The following is a 14353-nucleotide window of genomic DNA, read 5'->3' on the forward strand; positions in this document are numbered from 1 at the left end:
AGATGAGTAATTTTCATTCAGTTACTTATCTTTTGTGATTTTCAGCTTAAGATCTCCTATTTCTTTACATTGATATTCAAGGCATTCCTCTGTGCTGTCAGGGGTTGCTCCCTCAGGTCTCCAGGCTTTCACACAGATATAATATATCCAGGAGTGGATTCCTGTAACTTTTATTGCCTAGGGGCTTGAAAGAGGAACAGTGTAAGGTTCTTCCCAGCTTGGGCTTAGGGAAGGAGAGAGAGAAGGAAGAGCCTTTACCAGTACCAAATCTCCTGGGTTAAATAGAGGTAGTCCAGTTTCCTGGGGTTGGGCTTTTGCTAGTTGTGCTAATTCCTGTTGAAAATGAGCCAGAGAGGTTACATGCTTAACTAGCTCAGAGGTTTCCTGATCTAATAGAAAATCATTGGTAAGGAAAGCCCATCTGTACAGCATCTCAAAAGGGCTAAGACCTAGTTTTGAAGGGGTATTTCTTATTCGTAGTAAGGCCATGGGAAGAAGAGTGATCCAAGGAAGGTGAGTTTCTTAGGATAATTTTCTGAGGTGTCTGTTGATAATATCATTAGTTTTCTCTACCTTTCCTGAGAATTGGGGTCTCTAAGCACAGTGGAGATGATATTCTATGCCTAGTGCTTTTGAGACCCCTTGTGTGACAGCTGCCTTAGACGAGGGCCCATTGTCACTTTGAAGGTACTTCGGTAGACCAAAGCAGGAAGTTATTTCATTAGCTAACATTTTTATTACCTCAGAGGCTCTTTGTGTATGGCATGGAAATGCTTCTACCCAGTCATGAAGGTGTCTACCTGTTCCAGCAGGTATTGAATGCCCGTTGTCTATTTGCCAGTCTTCCCCTGGATAACTTGCCGTTCTTTGGGTTTGAGGAGGAAGGAGTCACCTGTTCAGGGGATTATTTTTAAGACAGACTTCACAAGTATTAACAACTTGCTTGATTGTTTTTAGTAAGTTCTCTCCTGAAAACAATCTCTGGGCACATTCATAAGTTTTATCCTTTCCCAAGTGAAAAGCTTGGTGAAGGGTTTTAAGGATTTTCCGTTGGCCAGAGGCTGGCAAGTGGTGTTTGCCATCCTCTGACTGTAGCCATCCTGAGGACTAAAAGGTATACCCTCGAGACGAAGTGGTCCATTGTATTTCTGTAGGGGAATACTGAGGTTTAATTTCTCTTATGGAGCCTTCCCAGATTAGAGGGGTATGAAGTGTGTTGATGCCTTGAGGCTTCCTTGCCACTGATCAGCTAATCTGGATCCTTCGGCTACTTTATCTGTTGCCTTTTGATGTCCCTTACAATGCATCACTGCTATTTCTTGTGTAAGGAAAACTGAAGATAATAACCTGTTAATTTCCTGGTGATGTTTTATAGGAAGTCCATTGGTGGTAAGGAAATGCCTTTCCTTCCGAATGGCAGCATGAGCATGGAGAACCGGGAAAGCATACTTGGAATCAGTGTAGATGTTAGTTACCTTTCCTTTGCTTAATTTAATTGCTTTTGTAAGAGCTGTTAGCTCAGCTAATTGAGCACTTGTGCCTGGAGGAAGAGATGCACTTTTGATGACGTCATTTAGAGTGACCACTGCTTACGCATATTCCTTGTTCTGCAAAAGAGCTCCCATCTGTGAAGAGGAACCCATACTGAGTTCTCTAGGGAAGTTTCTCCGGTATCTTCCCTGGCTGCATAGGTGTGTACTATGATTTGTTCATAGTCATGCTCAGGTTCCCCAGTTTCCTCGGGGAAGAAGGTGGCCGGATTTGGATGAGAACAAGTCTTTAATTGGATGTTGGAACCTTCTAACAGCAGGGCCTGATATGTAAGGAGTTGGCTATCTGTTAGCTCAAAGGCTCCCCGCTAGAGTGCAATAGTCCTGCTGTGTTATGTGGGTTGTAAACAGTTAAATCATTTCCTAGGATTAGTTTGGAGGCTTCTGGGACCAGTAGAGCCACTGAGGCAATGGCTTAGAGACATGCTGGCCACCCTTTAGCCACCAAATCAAGCTCCTTGCTTAGGTAACCCATTGGCTGTTGAGCTAGTCCTCGGGCCTGTGTTAAAACTCCCAGGGCCATTCCCTTACTTTCTGATACATACAGATTGAAGGCCTTCCCTACAGGAAGACTGAGGGCTGGTGCCTTGAGCAAGGCTTGCTTTAGCTGGTTGAAGGTGTTTTAAGCTTCAGGTTCCCAGGTTAAAAGATGAGTTTTAGCTCCCTGAGCTTCTTTTATGAGGTTATGTAATGGACGGGCTATTTCACCATACCCAGGTATCCATAGTCTACAAAATCCTGTAGTGCCCCAAAATCCTCTTAGTTGCTTGAGGGTTTGGGGGTGAGGGAAGGAGGGAATAGGCTTAATCTTCTCTTCCCCTAATACTCTGGTCCCCTTGGACAGTACTAATCCTAGGTACTTCACTGAGGTTTTGCAGAGCTGGACCTTGGATTTTGAAACCTTATGTCCTCTGTTAGCTAAGAAGTTGAGAAGAGCTTCAGTGCCTTCCTGAGAAGCTTCCTCAGTTGGGGCACAGAGCAGAATATCATCAACTAATGCAAGACCCTAACTTGAGAATGAGAGAACTCAGAAATGTCTTGTGACAGTGTCTGTCCAAACAGATGAGGACTATCTCAAAATCCCTGAGGCAACACTGTCTGGGTTAACTGGGCAGTCTGGCCAGAGGGATCTTCAAAGGCAAACAGATATTGAGAATCAGGATGTAATGGTATGCAGAAAAAGGCATCCTTTAAATCTAGGACTGTAAACCATCTAGTTCCCTCAGGTATTTGAGTTAACAAGGTATAGGGATTAGGTACCACTGGATAGATTGGAACTACAGCTTCATTAATGAGCCAAAAGTCCTGAATTAGTCTCCATTCCCCATTGGGTTTCTGCACTCCTAATATTGGGGTGTTTCAGGGGCTATGAAAGGGTTTGAGGAGGTGAGGCCCTGCATCTTTAGGTTATTATTAATGGCTTCTAGCCCTTTCCTAGCCTCTGGGCCCAGGGGATACTGTCTCTGGTTAGGAAAAGAAGTGAGATCCTTAAGATAGGTCTGGACTGGCCTAGTGGTTATAGCTCGACCTATTCTTCCTTGAGTTGCCCACAGTTGTAGTTTAATGTTAGCTTCCATCAGGGGGAGACACAGAGTTTGTCCTGGGGCTAATACAGATGCTGGCCCTCATGCAAGCTAGACTATCTCCCTAAGAAAGGAGCAGGACTTTCAGCCCTGATTTTAAAAGCATGTGTAAATAGTAGGTTCCCCCATCTGCAGGTTAAGAGGTTGAGAAAAATATCAGGTTAGAGTTTCTCCTGAGATGCCCCTTACAGTCATACTATGGGAAGAGGGGAGGCCTGGTTTAGAGAGGAGAAGAGAGAGACTGGCTCCAGTATCCAGAAGGAGTTCGTTCGTTCGTTCGTTCGTTCCTCCCTCTCTTCCTTCCTTCTTTCCTTCCTCCCTCCCTCCCTCCTTCCCTCCCTCCCTCCCTCCCTCCCTTCCTTCCTTCCTTCCTTCCTTCCTTCCTTCCTTCCTTCCTTCCTTCCTTTTCCAGAATCACCTGAGGTTCCTGTGCTGTAGTGGTAGTCTGAGTTGCTGGAGCCAGGGATTTGAGCCCCGGGACCCATCGGTCCTGCTGGACCATCTGTGAGACTGGTTCTGAACCCAGTGACCTCCATCTCTGGGGGCAGTTCGGTCTCCAGTGGCCTCTGCCACAGGCTGGACAGGGTCGAGGTGGCTTTGTCTTGCTACCTGGACATTCTTTTTTAAAATGCCCTGACTTGCCACATCAATAACAACTAGTGGATGCACCTAGGGGATCCTGGACTTTGCAAGTTTGCACCACTGCTACTAGAACCTCTGTTGTCTTCTTGTATTTCCTTTACTTTTATTGGGCTTCCTCCTGATCCCTATTGTAAAAGACCAAAGTGGCTTTCTCAGGAGGTTTTCTAGGGTACTATCTGGCCCTGTAGCTTGCTTTTATAGTTTCCTTTTAATATCGGGAGCTACCTGTGTAATAAACTTGTCCTTGAGAATGAGCTGTCCCTTGATTGAATCAGGGGATATATACGTATGTTTTATTAGTGCCTCTCTAAGCCTTTCCATAAAGACTATGGGATTGTCGTCTGGTCTTTAGTCTATCATAGACAGTTTAGAGTAATTGAGAGGTTTGGCTCTGGTTTTCCATGGGCCCTCTAATACACACATTGAAGGTGCTTCCTTTTCTATTCATCTCCTGAGTTATTGGGGTTCCAATCAGGGGTGTCTACCAGAACTGCTTCCCTTCCTAGTGGGAATGGAGTTTTCACTTCTTCCTCACCTTCCCTATCTCCTCTTTGTCTCCTTGGTCTGCTATAGGAGGCATGTTACTCATCTCCATATTTTTCTGCTGCCTGCAGAACTGCCTGCTTTTCAGCTGCAATGAGTGTCTAACATAGCAGCAACATAACATCCCTCTATGTGAGGTCAAATACCTGAGTTAAATTTTGGAAAATTTCTATCTAACTACCTGGGTTGTCAGAAAATCGGCCTAAGTCTCCCTTTATTTGCTTAAGGTCCTGTAATGAAAAGGCAACTTGAACCCTCATGGCACCATTCCCATCAAGCATTTCCTGCAGAGGTAAGAGTGAAGTGGGGAGAGTAGGATATACTGGAGATGGTGGAGCTGGAGGCGCTGATGGTACAATTGGAGGGGACTGGAAGGGTTGGGACATTCAATAACTGTGTCAGATTGCTCCTTAGGAACCTGCTTTAGCACTGGGGAAGGCCTATGGGCTTGCCTGCCATGGCTGGTAAAGGAACTGGGTCAGTTGTACAGAACTTGTAAAGGTCTGGGTTTCACAGGGCAAAGAACGTCTGTACATACGGGACCACAGTCCATTTGCCCTTCTGTCTACAGAAAAGCTCTAACTGTTGGATGATATTAAAATCAAGGCTCCTCCAAGAAGGCCAGGTTTGTCTGTCCTCAAGATGGTAAGAAGGCCATGCCCTTGTGCAATAGATTATGAGGCACTTTTTCTTCAAAGTCTCAAGGTCCAAGCAGTCCCAGTGTTTTAAAATCCACTCCAGGGGACTGCATGCTGAAGACAGTCTGTTACCCATTTAGAAAGAGAAGTGAGAATAAAAGTGTCCTTTTAGTCTCCTTCCTTTCTGTATATGACCCAGGGTGGAGAAGAAAACAGTGGGAGCATCCCCCAACTATTTTCCCTCCCTGGTTCCTGGATCCCACCTCCCTGTTAAATGTGCAGCCCATGACTATAGGCGTGACCCTCCAAGCCATGGCACCAGAGGAACTAGACTTTTGGGCCTAGTTGCACTTCCCCAAGCAGCCCTAGTCCTCTGCTTATTATTTCCCTTCGACCTCCTAGACTTGTGTGACCTGTGTAACTCCCTAAAAGAAATGGATCTCAAGAAAAACTAGGTAATGGGGCAAGGCCCCTTTAATGGAGGGGGTGTGCTAGATTGAACTCTATATCCTGCTATTATGGCCCATGCTAAAGCATTTACCCTTAGAAAAATGGTTCTGGTTAACTTCTGGACTTAAAAATCCCCTTACTAGTTAAGTACTACCTTAATCGGAGACAGAATAGGTGCCTTTAAGGAACGTAGGAACCAAATGACCGTTTTCCTGCTGATGGGACAATATTGAGACTAAAATTTGGCCACACAGAAGACATTTAACCCCTATCTGTTGAAAGCAGAATTTTCCTGTTCACGGAAGAGGCTTAGAGCCCGATTTCTAGTGGTGCAAAAGGAAGCTGCAGTGTTACCATTTAAAAAAAAAAAAGTGCCTCATGAAGAGGATTTCTATTTCCACTAGGTGGCACTGTTGGTTTAGAAATACTATGTGCTCGCGGCTGGGGCGGGTGGATCACGAGGTCAGGAGATCGAGACCATCCTGGCTAACACGGTGAAACCCCGTCTCCACTAAAAATGCAAACAGTTAGCTGGGCGCGGTGGCGGGTACCTGTAGCCCCAGCTACTCGTGAGGCTGAGGCAAGAGAATGGTGTGAACCCGGGAGGCGGAGCTTGCAGTGAGCCAAATCGCGCCACTGCACTCCAGCCTGGGTGATAGAGTGAGACTCCGCCTCAAAAAAAAAAAAAGAGAGAAAAGAAAAGAAATACTATGTGCTCGCTAGAGAAGCGGTAGAGAGACCTGGAAATGCCCTGCACTCTCCAGACCAAGGGCAGAGAGAGAGAGAGAGAGAGAGAGACGCTCACTCTGGGTGGGGGTAGGGAGGAGGGGGAGGAAAGGAACCCTCTTTTCCTAGAAGATTGCAACAGCATTCCTGAGCTAAACTCCTGGTTACTAAATTCCCGCACATTCTACACAGAGAGAGAGAAAGAGACCGTGGATAGAAAAATAAGGAAAGTTCTGTGACAGGATAGCTGGGGATTCTCTGCCAAAACCCGAAATGGGCTATTGGAGGCTGGGTCCAATCCAGAGGCCTTTGAATAACGCCAGGGTGTGCCCTGGCCAGAAATTTGCAGTTGCCTGAGAACTTTTCCCAGCCTCACCCGATGGTAAGGTTTCCCCATGAAAGGAAACTGATTCAAAACACGGCCAACATTCCCAATGACCCGTGGGTATTGGGGGGTTCTCCGTGTTCTCACCTGGAAGCTTAACATCCCAGGCTTTAGAATGGCAGTCATGATAAGCATATTTTTATCTAGCTGAAGGATGTCTGTTGATTGATTTGATTTGATTTTAAAATAGAGGCCAAGAGCCCCTCAGAATGATAGAACAGATTTTAGGTTTGCTCCTATAGTCACCACTCCGATGAATGTTGTACCTCAGATTCCCGGCCAGTGCACCAAAATGATACGACTCCGATGACTGAGGGAACACCAGGGCCCTTTGTCTCGCACCAATTTAGATAAATGACACGGACACCCGTGGAGTGGTTTTAAGGAATGGAAAGTTTAATAGGCAAGAAAGAAGCTCCCCTGTACAGAGAGGAGGGTGGCTCCAAGCGGAGAGAGAAAACCCCACGTGCAGCGGAAAACACTGGGTTATATTAGGAGGCTGGAGGAGGTGGTGTCTGATTTCCATAGGGCCCAGGGGATTGGTTTGACCAGATATGTCATTCATGTAGCCCACGCAAAAACTAGCCTTTTAATATTCAAATACAGGCCACCATGATGTTCTGCACACGTGAAGATATCTGGGGTGACTATGGTGCTTGGCACACATGGTGACAAGAAGAAGGTAGGAATCACCATATTGGATGGACCCAGTTTCTAATGGCTGGCATTTGCATATCAAAGCTTGCCAGCCTGACCCTTTAAGCCACTCTTCTGCTAGAAAAGAAATATTTTTGGAGCTACATTATTAAAAGAAAAAAAAAAACCTTACCAAGCTGCATTATTAAAAGAAAACAAAACCTTACCAACCTTACCCTCTCTGTCTAAAGTAATTTCTTAATAATTCCTATAATCTGCTATTTTAATTCAAGAATTTTCAGCTCTTTAAAATGAGAAGGAAACTGACATTGACGGTGTCAGATATTGTGCTGATTGCATTATGTTCATTGTAGCTCATTTTAATCCTCACAGCATTTTCAATGTAGGGATAAGTAAACTGACACCCAAAGTCATGTAAGCAATAAATCCAGTAATGTGGATTTGACTTTTAAGTCAGCTAACTCCAAGTCTAAGTTGAATCAGAACTTTTAGCAATTTCTAGGTTCTCATGTTACTAATTTTATATTTTGAAGGTTACTCCATCAGTCATCATTTGTAATACTTAAAGTGAGTAAGTAGAACATTAGCACTGAATCTGGGGAAAAACACCACAATTTCAAGTATTCAGTTAAGTAGCTGAGAATTCAGCCTGTTAAATAATGATCACTTTTTGAACTCAGAGATGTTTTTCCCGCTTTACCCAGTGACAGGACCTGTAAAGGCATGCTTCCTTGTTGTGATTTTCTCCACAGTGAATCTTGTTTTGTTCAGTGTTACCTTGAAGGTGGACCTCATTGGGGTCTCCAGTTTATGTGGGGATTTTTCATTAGGTTCTCTCGAATTGATCAGGGCCTGGGTTTTATCTCATGCTTCTAGTGGCTTACATGGCTATCAGAATTGAAGCTCCAGGTCACCAGAGTTTTGCAATACCTTCAGGAACATTCTGGCTTTGGAGCTTACTTCTCTCCCAGGTCGTCTCATTCTCATTTGTTGTTGTTGTTGTTGCTTTGTTATACTTTTAGGTTCTGGGATCCATGTGCAGAATGTGCAGGTTTGTTACATAGGTATACCTGTGCCATGGTGGTTTGCTGCACCCCTCAACCCATCATCGACGTTAGGTATTTCTCCTAATGCTATCCCTCCTCTAGCCACCTCCTGACTGGCCCCAGTGTGTGATGTTCCCTTCCTTGTGTCCATGTGTTCTCATTGTCCAACTCCCACTTATGAGTGATAACATGTGGTGTTTGGTTTTCTGTTCCTGTGTTAGTTTGCTGAGAATGGTTTGCACCTTCATCCATGTCCCTACAAAGGATGTGAACTCATCCTTTTTTATGGCTGCATAGTATTCCATGGTGTATATGTACCACATTTTCTTTATCCAGTCTAACATTGATGGGCATTTGGGTTGATTCCAAGTCTTTGCTACTGTGAATAGTGCTGCAGTAAACATACGTGTGTGTCTTTATAGTAGAATCCCAGTAATGGGATTGCTGGGTCAAATGGTATTTCTGGTTCTAGATCCTTGAGGAGTCACCACAATGTCTTCCACAATGGTTGAACTAATGTACACTCCCACCAACGGTGTAAAAGCGTTCCTATTTCTCCACATCCTTTCTAGCATCTATCGTTTCCTGACTTTTTAATGATCGCCGTTCTAACTAGTGTGAGAGTCTCATTCTCATTTTTTATGGTCCCTGTGAAACCTTACTTTCTTGCCAGCTCAACAACTTGTTTTGAAATATTTTTAAAAATAATTTATTCAGCATTTGTACTTATTTTCAAGATAAGGATTGTATATCATACTGCCCAAAATGGAATTCATTGTATTTCTTCTTTATTTATTTTGTTTGTTTTCATTAATTTAAACCACAAAAAAGCAGGAGAAAATGGTGTAGATTTTTTTTTCTAAAGAAGTAATCATTGGACTTACAAAAATAAGGCTTGGTATTTATCTGTCTATATACATACACATACACACACTCATAAACACATATCTTTGTAAAATGGGTTAAGCAAGTGTTAACTGAGATTGTTTCTTAGTGTTTTTTGTAATTTGCTTCACTTTATTTTCTATAATGAGTATATATTGCTTTTGCAATAAGAGAAACTAAAATCATTGTGGGAAAAAGGACTTTTTTGGAATAAAAATGCAATTGAACCAACACACAGAGTATGTGTTGAATGTGTAACTATCATAATATCTCATATATATATATATCATCAAGCCTTAGTTAAATAAGGTGCTTTGTGTAAATAAATGTTCTGGACAGACTGTTCCTTCAGCATGAGATTCTGTTTTCTTTCAGCCATTTTAGTTGATGCTTTGTAATGTATACTGGGCATTTCCCCACCTTGTTTTTGCAGCCTGTTCCTTAGTGTTGGACTACATGGCCCTATACTGAATAATCCCGGGTTGCCAAATAATGTAGTAGATCCACTTTCTAAACATTAAAAACAAAATATGTCTGTAATAGTTTTTTCCCTCACTGTACTCTTTCTATAGTATATTTTCTTAAACTTTCTTAAATTAGCTTCTTATTAGAAACACCAGCTGGAATAGTTACTTGATAAAATGATGTCTGTTTTAAAAATCATTGCCTTCTTTTTAGGACAAGGAGCATCCAAGATACCTGATCCCAGAACTTTGCAAACAGTTTTACCATTTGGGCTGGGTCACTGGGACTGGAGGAGGAATTAGCTTGAAGCATGGGTAAGTTTCTGGCAGCCTTTATTACTAGGAACTCTCCATTTGAGTAGACCACAGCGAGTCTAATGTGTTACATCCAAGGAACAACTGATGATCAGTTTTATGTGATACCGTAGGTCTTTAGTTTCTAAATGGACAAGTGGACGTTTGTATAACTGAATGGAAGCAATGTACAAAAGCTGAAGATGTATCAAATACCTGAAGATTGAAGAACTACAATTTCAGATCACAGTAATTTAGTCCTCAGTTTTTGAGTACCAGAGTTAAATAACATGCTACCAAGTATGTTCATATACCTGAAATTCCAGCAGATCCTCTCTGGGTAGATAGGATTTGTTTCAAAGGTTCAGGTACTTTGTTTTTTGAAACAGAGTCTCGCTCTGTCACTCAGGCTAGAGTGGAGTGGTGCAATCATGGCTCACTGCAGCCTTGACTTCCCAGGCTTAAACAATCCTCCCACCTCATCCTTCTGGGTAGCTGGGACTACAGGCATGCACCACCACGCCTGGCTAATTTTTTCTTTTTTTTTTTTTTTTTTTTTTTTTTGTAGAGACTGGGTCTCACTGTGTTGCATGGGCTGGTCTTGAACTCCTAGGCTCAAGCAACCCACCTGCCTCGGCCTCCCAGATACATATTTTAAAGTCACTTAAATACAGATGACTAATCATTAAAAATCCTAATAATTTTTTTATTGAATCAAAAGAAAGGCAGTATGCTTCCTAAGCACCTGTATCAGTAATGAATATAGTACCTGCTAATCTGTATTCCTCAGAGGGCAAAATAAGATGTACTGGACTTAAATTGAAGCAGGAAGGATAAATAGTATTCAATTGCTCATTGTATTTATTTAGTGTCATTTATTCAAGAAGATAAAGAAAGTAAGTGTTAGTAAGAAGTAACTTGCTATCAATGAAATTAAGATTATAGAATCTCATTCAAGGATTTCCAACATAGGATTAATCTTTTCTTCCTCCTGAAATGTGTTAGGAATATTATTGTCTGGAGGCTGTGTGTTAAATTGAGTGATGTTGATTTATTACTTCATTCTAATTCACTTTCTTTAACAAAATTGGATTATTAAAATATTTATGTGCTGATAAGTATATATAGTCATGCCCGCAAAGAGGCTGCATTGCATATTAACGAATGGAATGTTAAATATAATCAGAACATTTTTAACAAAAGGGAGTCTATGGTATACCACAAGATGATGCCATTATAATTTTATCTGCTTTAAATTACTGAGTTAACTCATGAAATTTTCATTGAACGTTGGGAAATGACAAGAGGTGCCTCTGTTAGCAACTAGCACACTTAGGGATGTAAGTCATTTTGAACAAAAGGGAGTCTATGGCATACCACAAGATGATGCCATTGTAATTTTATCTGCTTTAAATTACTGAGTTAACTCATGAAATTTTCATTCTGGCACAGTTAGGGATATAAGTATGCTCTCAGTCTATTAAGATTATGTTTCACATGGTAGATCAATAAATCCATCTGTGCCTCCTCTCTTACCATCAGCCTAGCTGCTGATGTGTAAATACAGCATTGCTCGAGCTTTCACATTAGTTTGCCAAAACTTTCAAGATGGCCTATTCACAGCAAACCCTATGATAACAACATTTATTCTTGTTTCATGTATCCATTTAGAAGTTGAGTCCCAGTAATACAGTTTCCCAACTGTGTTATTTATAATAAATCATATTCTAAATGCTGCCTTTAGTTAACTGCTTTTTATTTGCATGTTCAGAAATAGTTTGTGTATGTATAAAATAAAGCTTTCTACCGAATGAGCTAAAATAACCATTTCCAACTGGCTCTTTTAAAAAAACCAGCCAAGTTAGAAATAGGTGAATGCAGGACTCAAGATGAAATTTTTCTTATCAAAAAGACATAAAGAACTATGTTCTTTCTAGTAGAATTTTACTAATCCATGCACTACCATTGTATGTGGCCACCATAAACCACTCATTGGCACATCTTTTAAAATTAAATGGGTTTTTATAGCACTATAATCAGCTTATAGGAAATTTTCATCATATATGTGAAATGCTTTATTCTTAGTTCTTAATGGGTATGGAGATCATGGATGGAAAGAGCCACAATCATGTGGCACTGTATTTGGAATCTTATTAAATTTGTGCTTTACGTAGTAAAATGAATATTTTGTAGTAAAATGTTGGTTTTTTCCCCTAATATTTAAATGACTTAAGTCACTAGCGTTATCAGCAATACTATTCTCATGTTGTTAGTGAAAGTTTGGCTCTTTGATGCTTAGGGCAAATAAATTTGGAATAAAGTGCAAACCCAATAAATTATGATTCCACAATAATATAGACAATAAAATCGGGAACATAAAATGATTTACTGATTCCAAGGTTTGACTCAGCCATTCCAGCTTATGCCACAAGTGTGTAGTACCAAAAATTAAGTCACAAGAAGGAAATAAAGGACCGAAAAAATAATAGTAATCAAGGCAATTCCAGGATACTCAATAGCCACTGGGTTTAGGTTAGATCCCTATCATTCAAATTTGTAATTTCCTATTTTCACAGAGTAATATTGACAGGTGTCGGAGAGACTGATCCTGTTGCATGTGATCAGGACTACAATTAATAAAGTCATATTGTAGACAAAATAATTGAAGCACTATAAGATTTAAATTATTTTTTAAATGACCAGAAAGCAAATAAAAATAGAAGCAACTGAACAAAGATGTATTTTGACCTCTTGGGGGTTGGCCCTTGCTTACCACAGTGAAAATGCAGGAGTACAGAGAAGTATATTCCAAAATTTAGTAACTTGAAATTCAAAATGCTTTCTGTGTGTGGCTTAAAGCACCAAGTAGATATTTCACTTTAATATATGGCGTGTTTCTATTCTAAAAAACACTGTCATTTTTATATTTTTATCCAGATATCTCGTTCTTTGTAGGTGTAAATATATTTTTCTAAAACATATTTGGCTAATGTTTTAATTACCCTAAGTTCATCAAAGTCTAAATTAATTTCAGTTTTACAAAGACATTTACAAGACTCAGCATACCAAGTCACTGAATAAACAGAATACCCTACTTTATAGAATAGTTTTACTTACCAGCAGACCGTTTTGTACTTTGAGTCTATTCCCAGGACTGCATAAATTTCTACCCACATAAGAAGACCCACAAGTCCACTTATCTATACAGGTGAGTGGACCACGTACCATACATGAGTCTAGAGCTTCTTCCATGTTACACAAGGACACCAGATTTAGATCACTGGTATTCACAAAGAGCCCTTGTTAATAGCATGATCCCAACCCATTCTCACTGGTTCCAGAGGAATATCCCTTTATGTTATCCTTATGTCGCAGAACTCGGAAACAATAACCACTTCATGAAAGCGAATGCTTGCATGCAGCTTACAGTGCATTGGATTTCCACTCACATTATCAGACATTTGTTTTCTAGACGTCATCAGTAGAACCTTAAAGAAACTTCTGTTTCACCCTACATTTTTATTGATTCCAAGCCTACAGGTTTATTAGTAACCTGAACTTCAGCAGCTTGATATATAGGCCATTATCCTCATTTGCACTATGAAATGTTTGATATGTGTTCAATGTCCCTATGTCTGTGCCTTACTGGCAGAAACTAGAGCATGCAGGTACTGGCATTTTCTTGGTTTACATATATATGGGCAGCTCGTTAATACTCTCTGGTGGCAACTGAAACTGGTAATTTATCAAAGATATCCAATGAAAAGAGAAAAAATCTGATACGTGAGCCAAGGGACGTTTGTTTAGTTGTTGTTGAGGGTGGAGAGACTTTAGACAAGATTTGAAGTTAATTTCCAGGAGGGGGCGGAGCAAGATGGCCGAATAGGAACAGCTCCAGTCTCCAACTCCCAGCGGGAGCCACACAGAAGACAGGTGATTTCTGCATTTTCAACTGAGGTACTGGGTTTATCTCACTAGGGAGTGCCTGACAATCAGTGCTGCTCAGCTGCTGCAGCCCGACCAGCGAGAGCTGAAGCAGGGCGAGCTGAAGCAGGGTGAGACATCGCCTCACCTCGGAAGTGCAAGGGGGAAGGGAATCCCTTTTCCTAGCCAGGGGAATTGAGACACACAACACCTGGAAAATCGGGTAACTCCCACCCCAATACTGCGCTCTACCAAGGATCTTAGCAAATGGGCACACCAGGAGACTATATCCCACACCTGGCCGGGAGGGTCCCACGCCCACGGAGCCTCCCTCATTGCTAGCACAGCAGTCTTCGATCTCCCGGCAAGGCAGCAGCGAGGCTAGGGGAGGGGCGCCCGCCATTGCTGAAGCTTAAGTAGATAAAGCGGCTGGGAAGCTCAAACTGGGTGGAGCTCACAGCAGCTCAAGGAGCCCTGCCTGTCTCTGTAGACTCCACCTCTGGGGACAGGGCACAGCTAAACAACAACAACAACAAAAAGCAGCTGAAACCTCTGCAGACGCAAAC

General features: G+C 41.7%; 1 protein-coding gene across 3 annotated transcripts in view; it reads left to right on the forward strand.

The window, feature by feature from the left end:
- The window catches only part of APIP (APAF1 interacting protein), a 37540-nt gene that overhangs the window by 11585 nt on the left and 11602 nt on the right, over positions 1-14353 (forward strand). For 2 of the 3 annotated variants that reach the window (XM_011965527.1, XM_011965528.1), the window contains exon 2: positions 9784-9884. In XM_011965527.1, the coding sequence (XP_011820917.1) occupies positions 9784-9884 (101 nt within the window). Of the gene's footprint in view, positions 1-8050; positions 8146-9783; positions 9885-14353 lie in introns of all 3 variants that reach the window. The other variant, XM_011965526.1, reaches the window with a different exon arrangement.

This window comes from Mandrillus leucophaeus, unplaced genomic scaffold (genome assembly GCF_000951045.1).
Source record: "Mandrillus leucophaeus isolate KB7577 unplaced genomic scaffold, Mleu.le_1.0 Scaffold73, whole genome shotgun sequence".
NCBI classification, from domain to species: Eukaryota; Metazoa; Chordata; class Mammalia; order Primates; family Cercopithecidae; genus Mandrillus; species Mandrillus leucophaeus.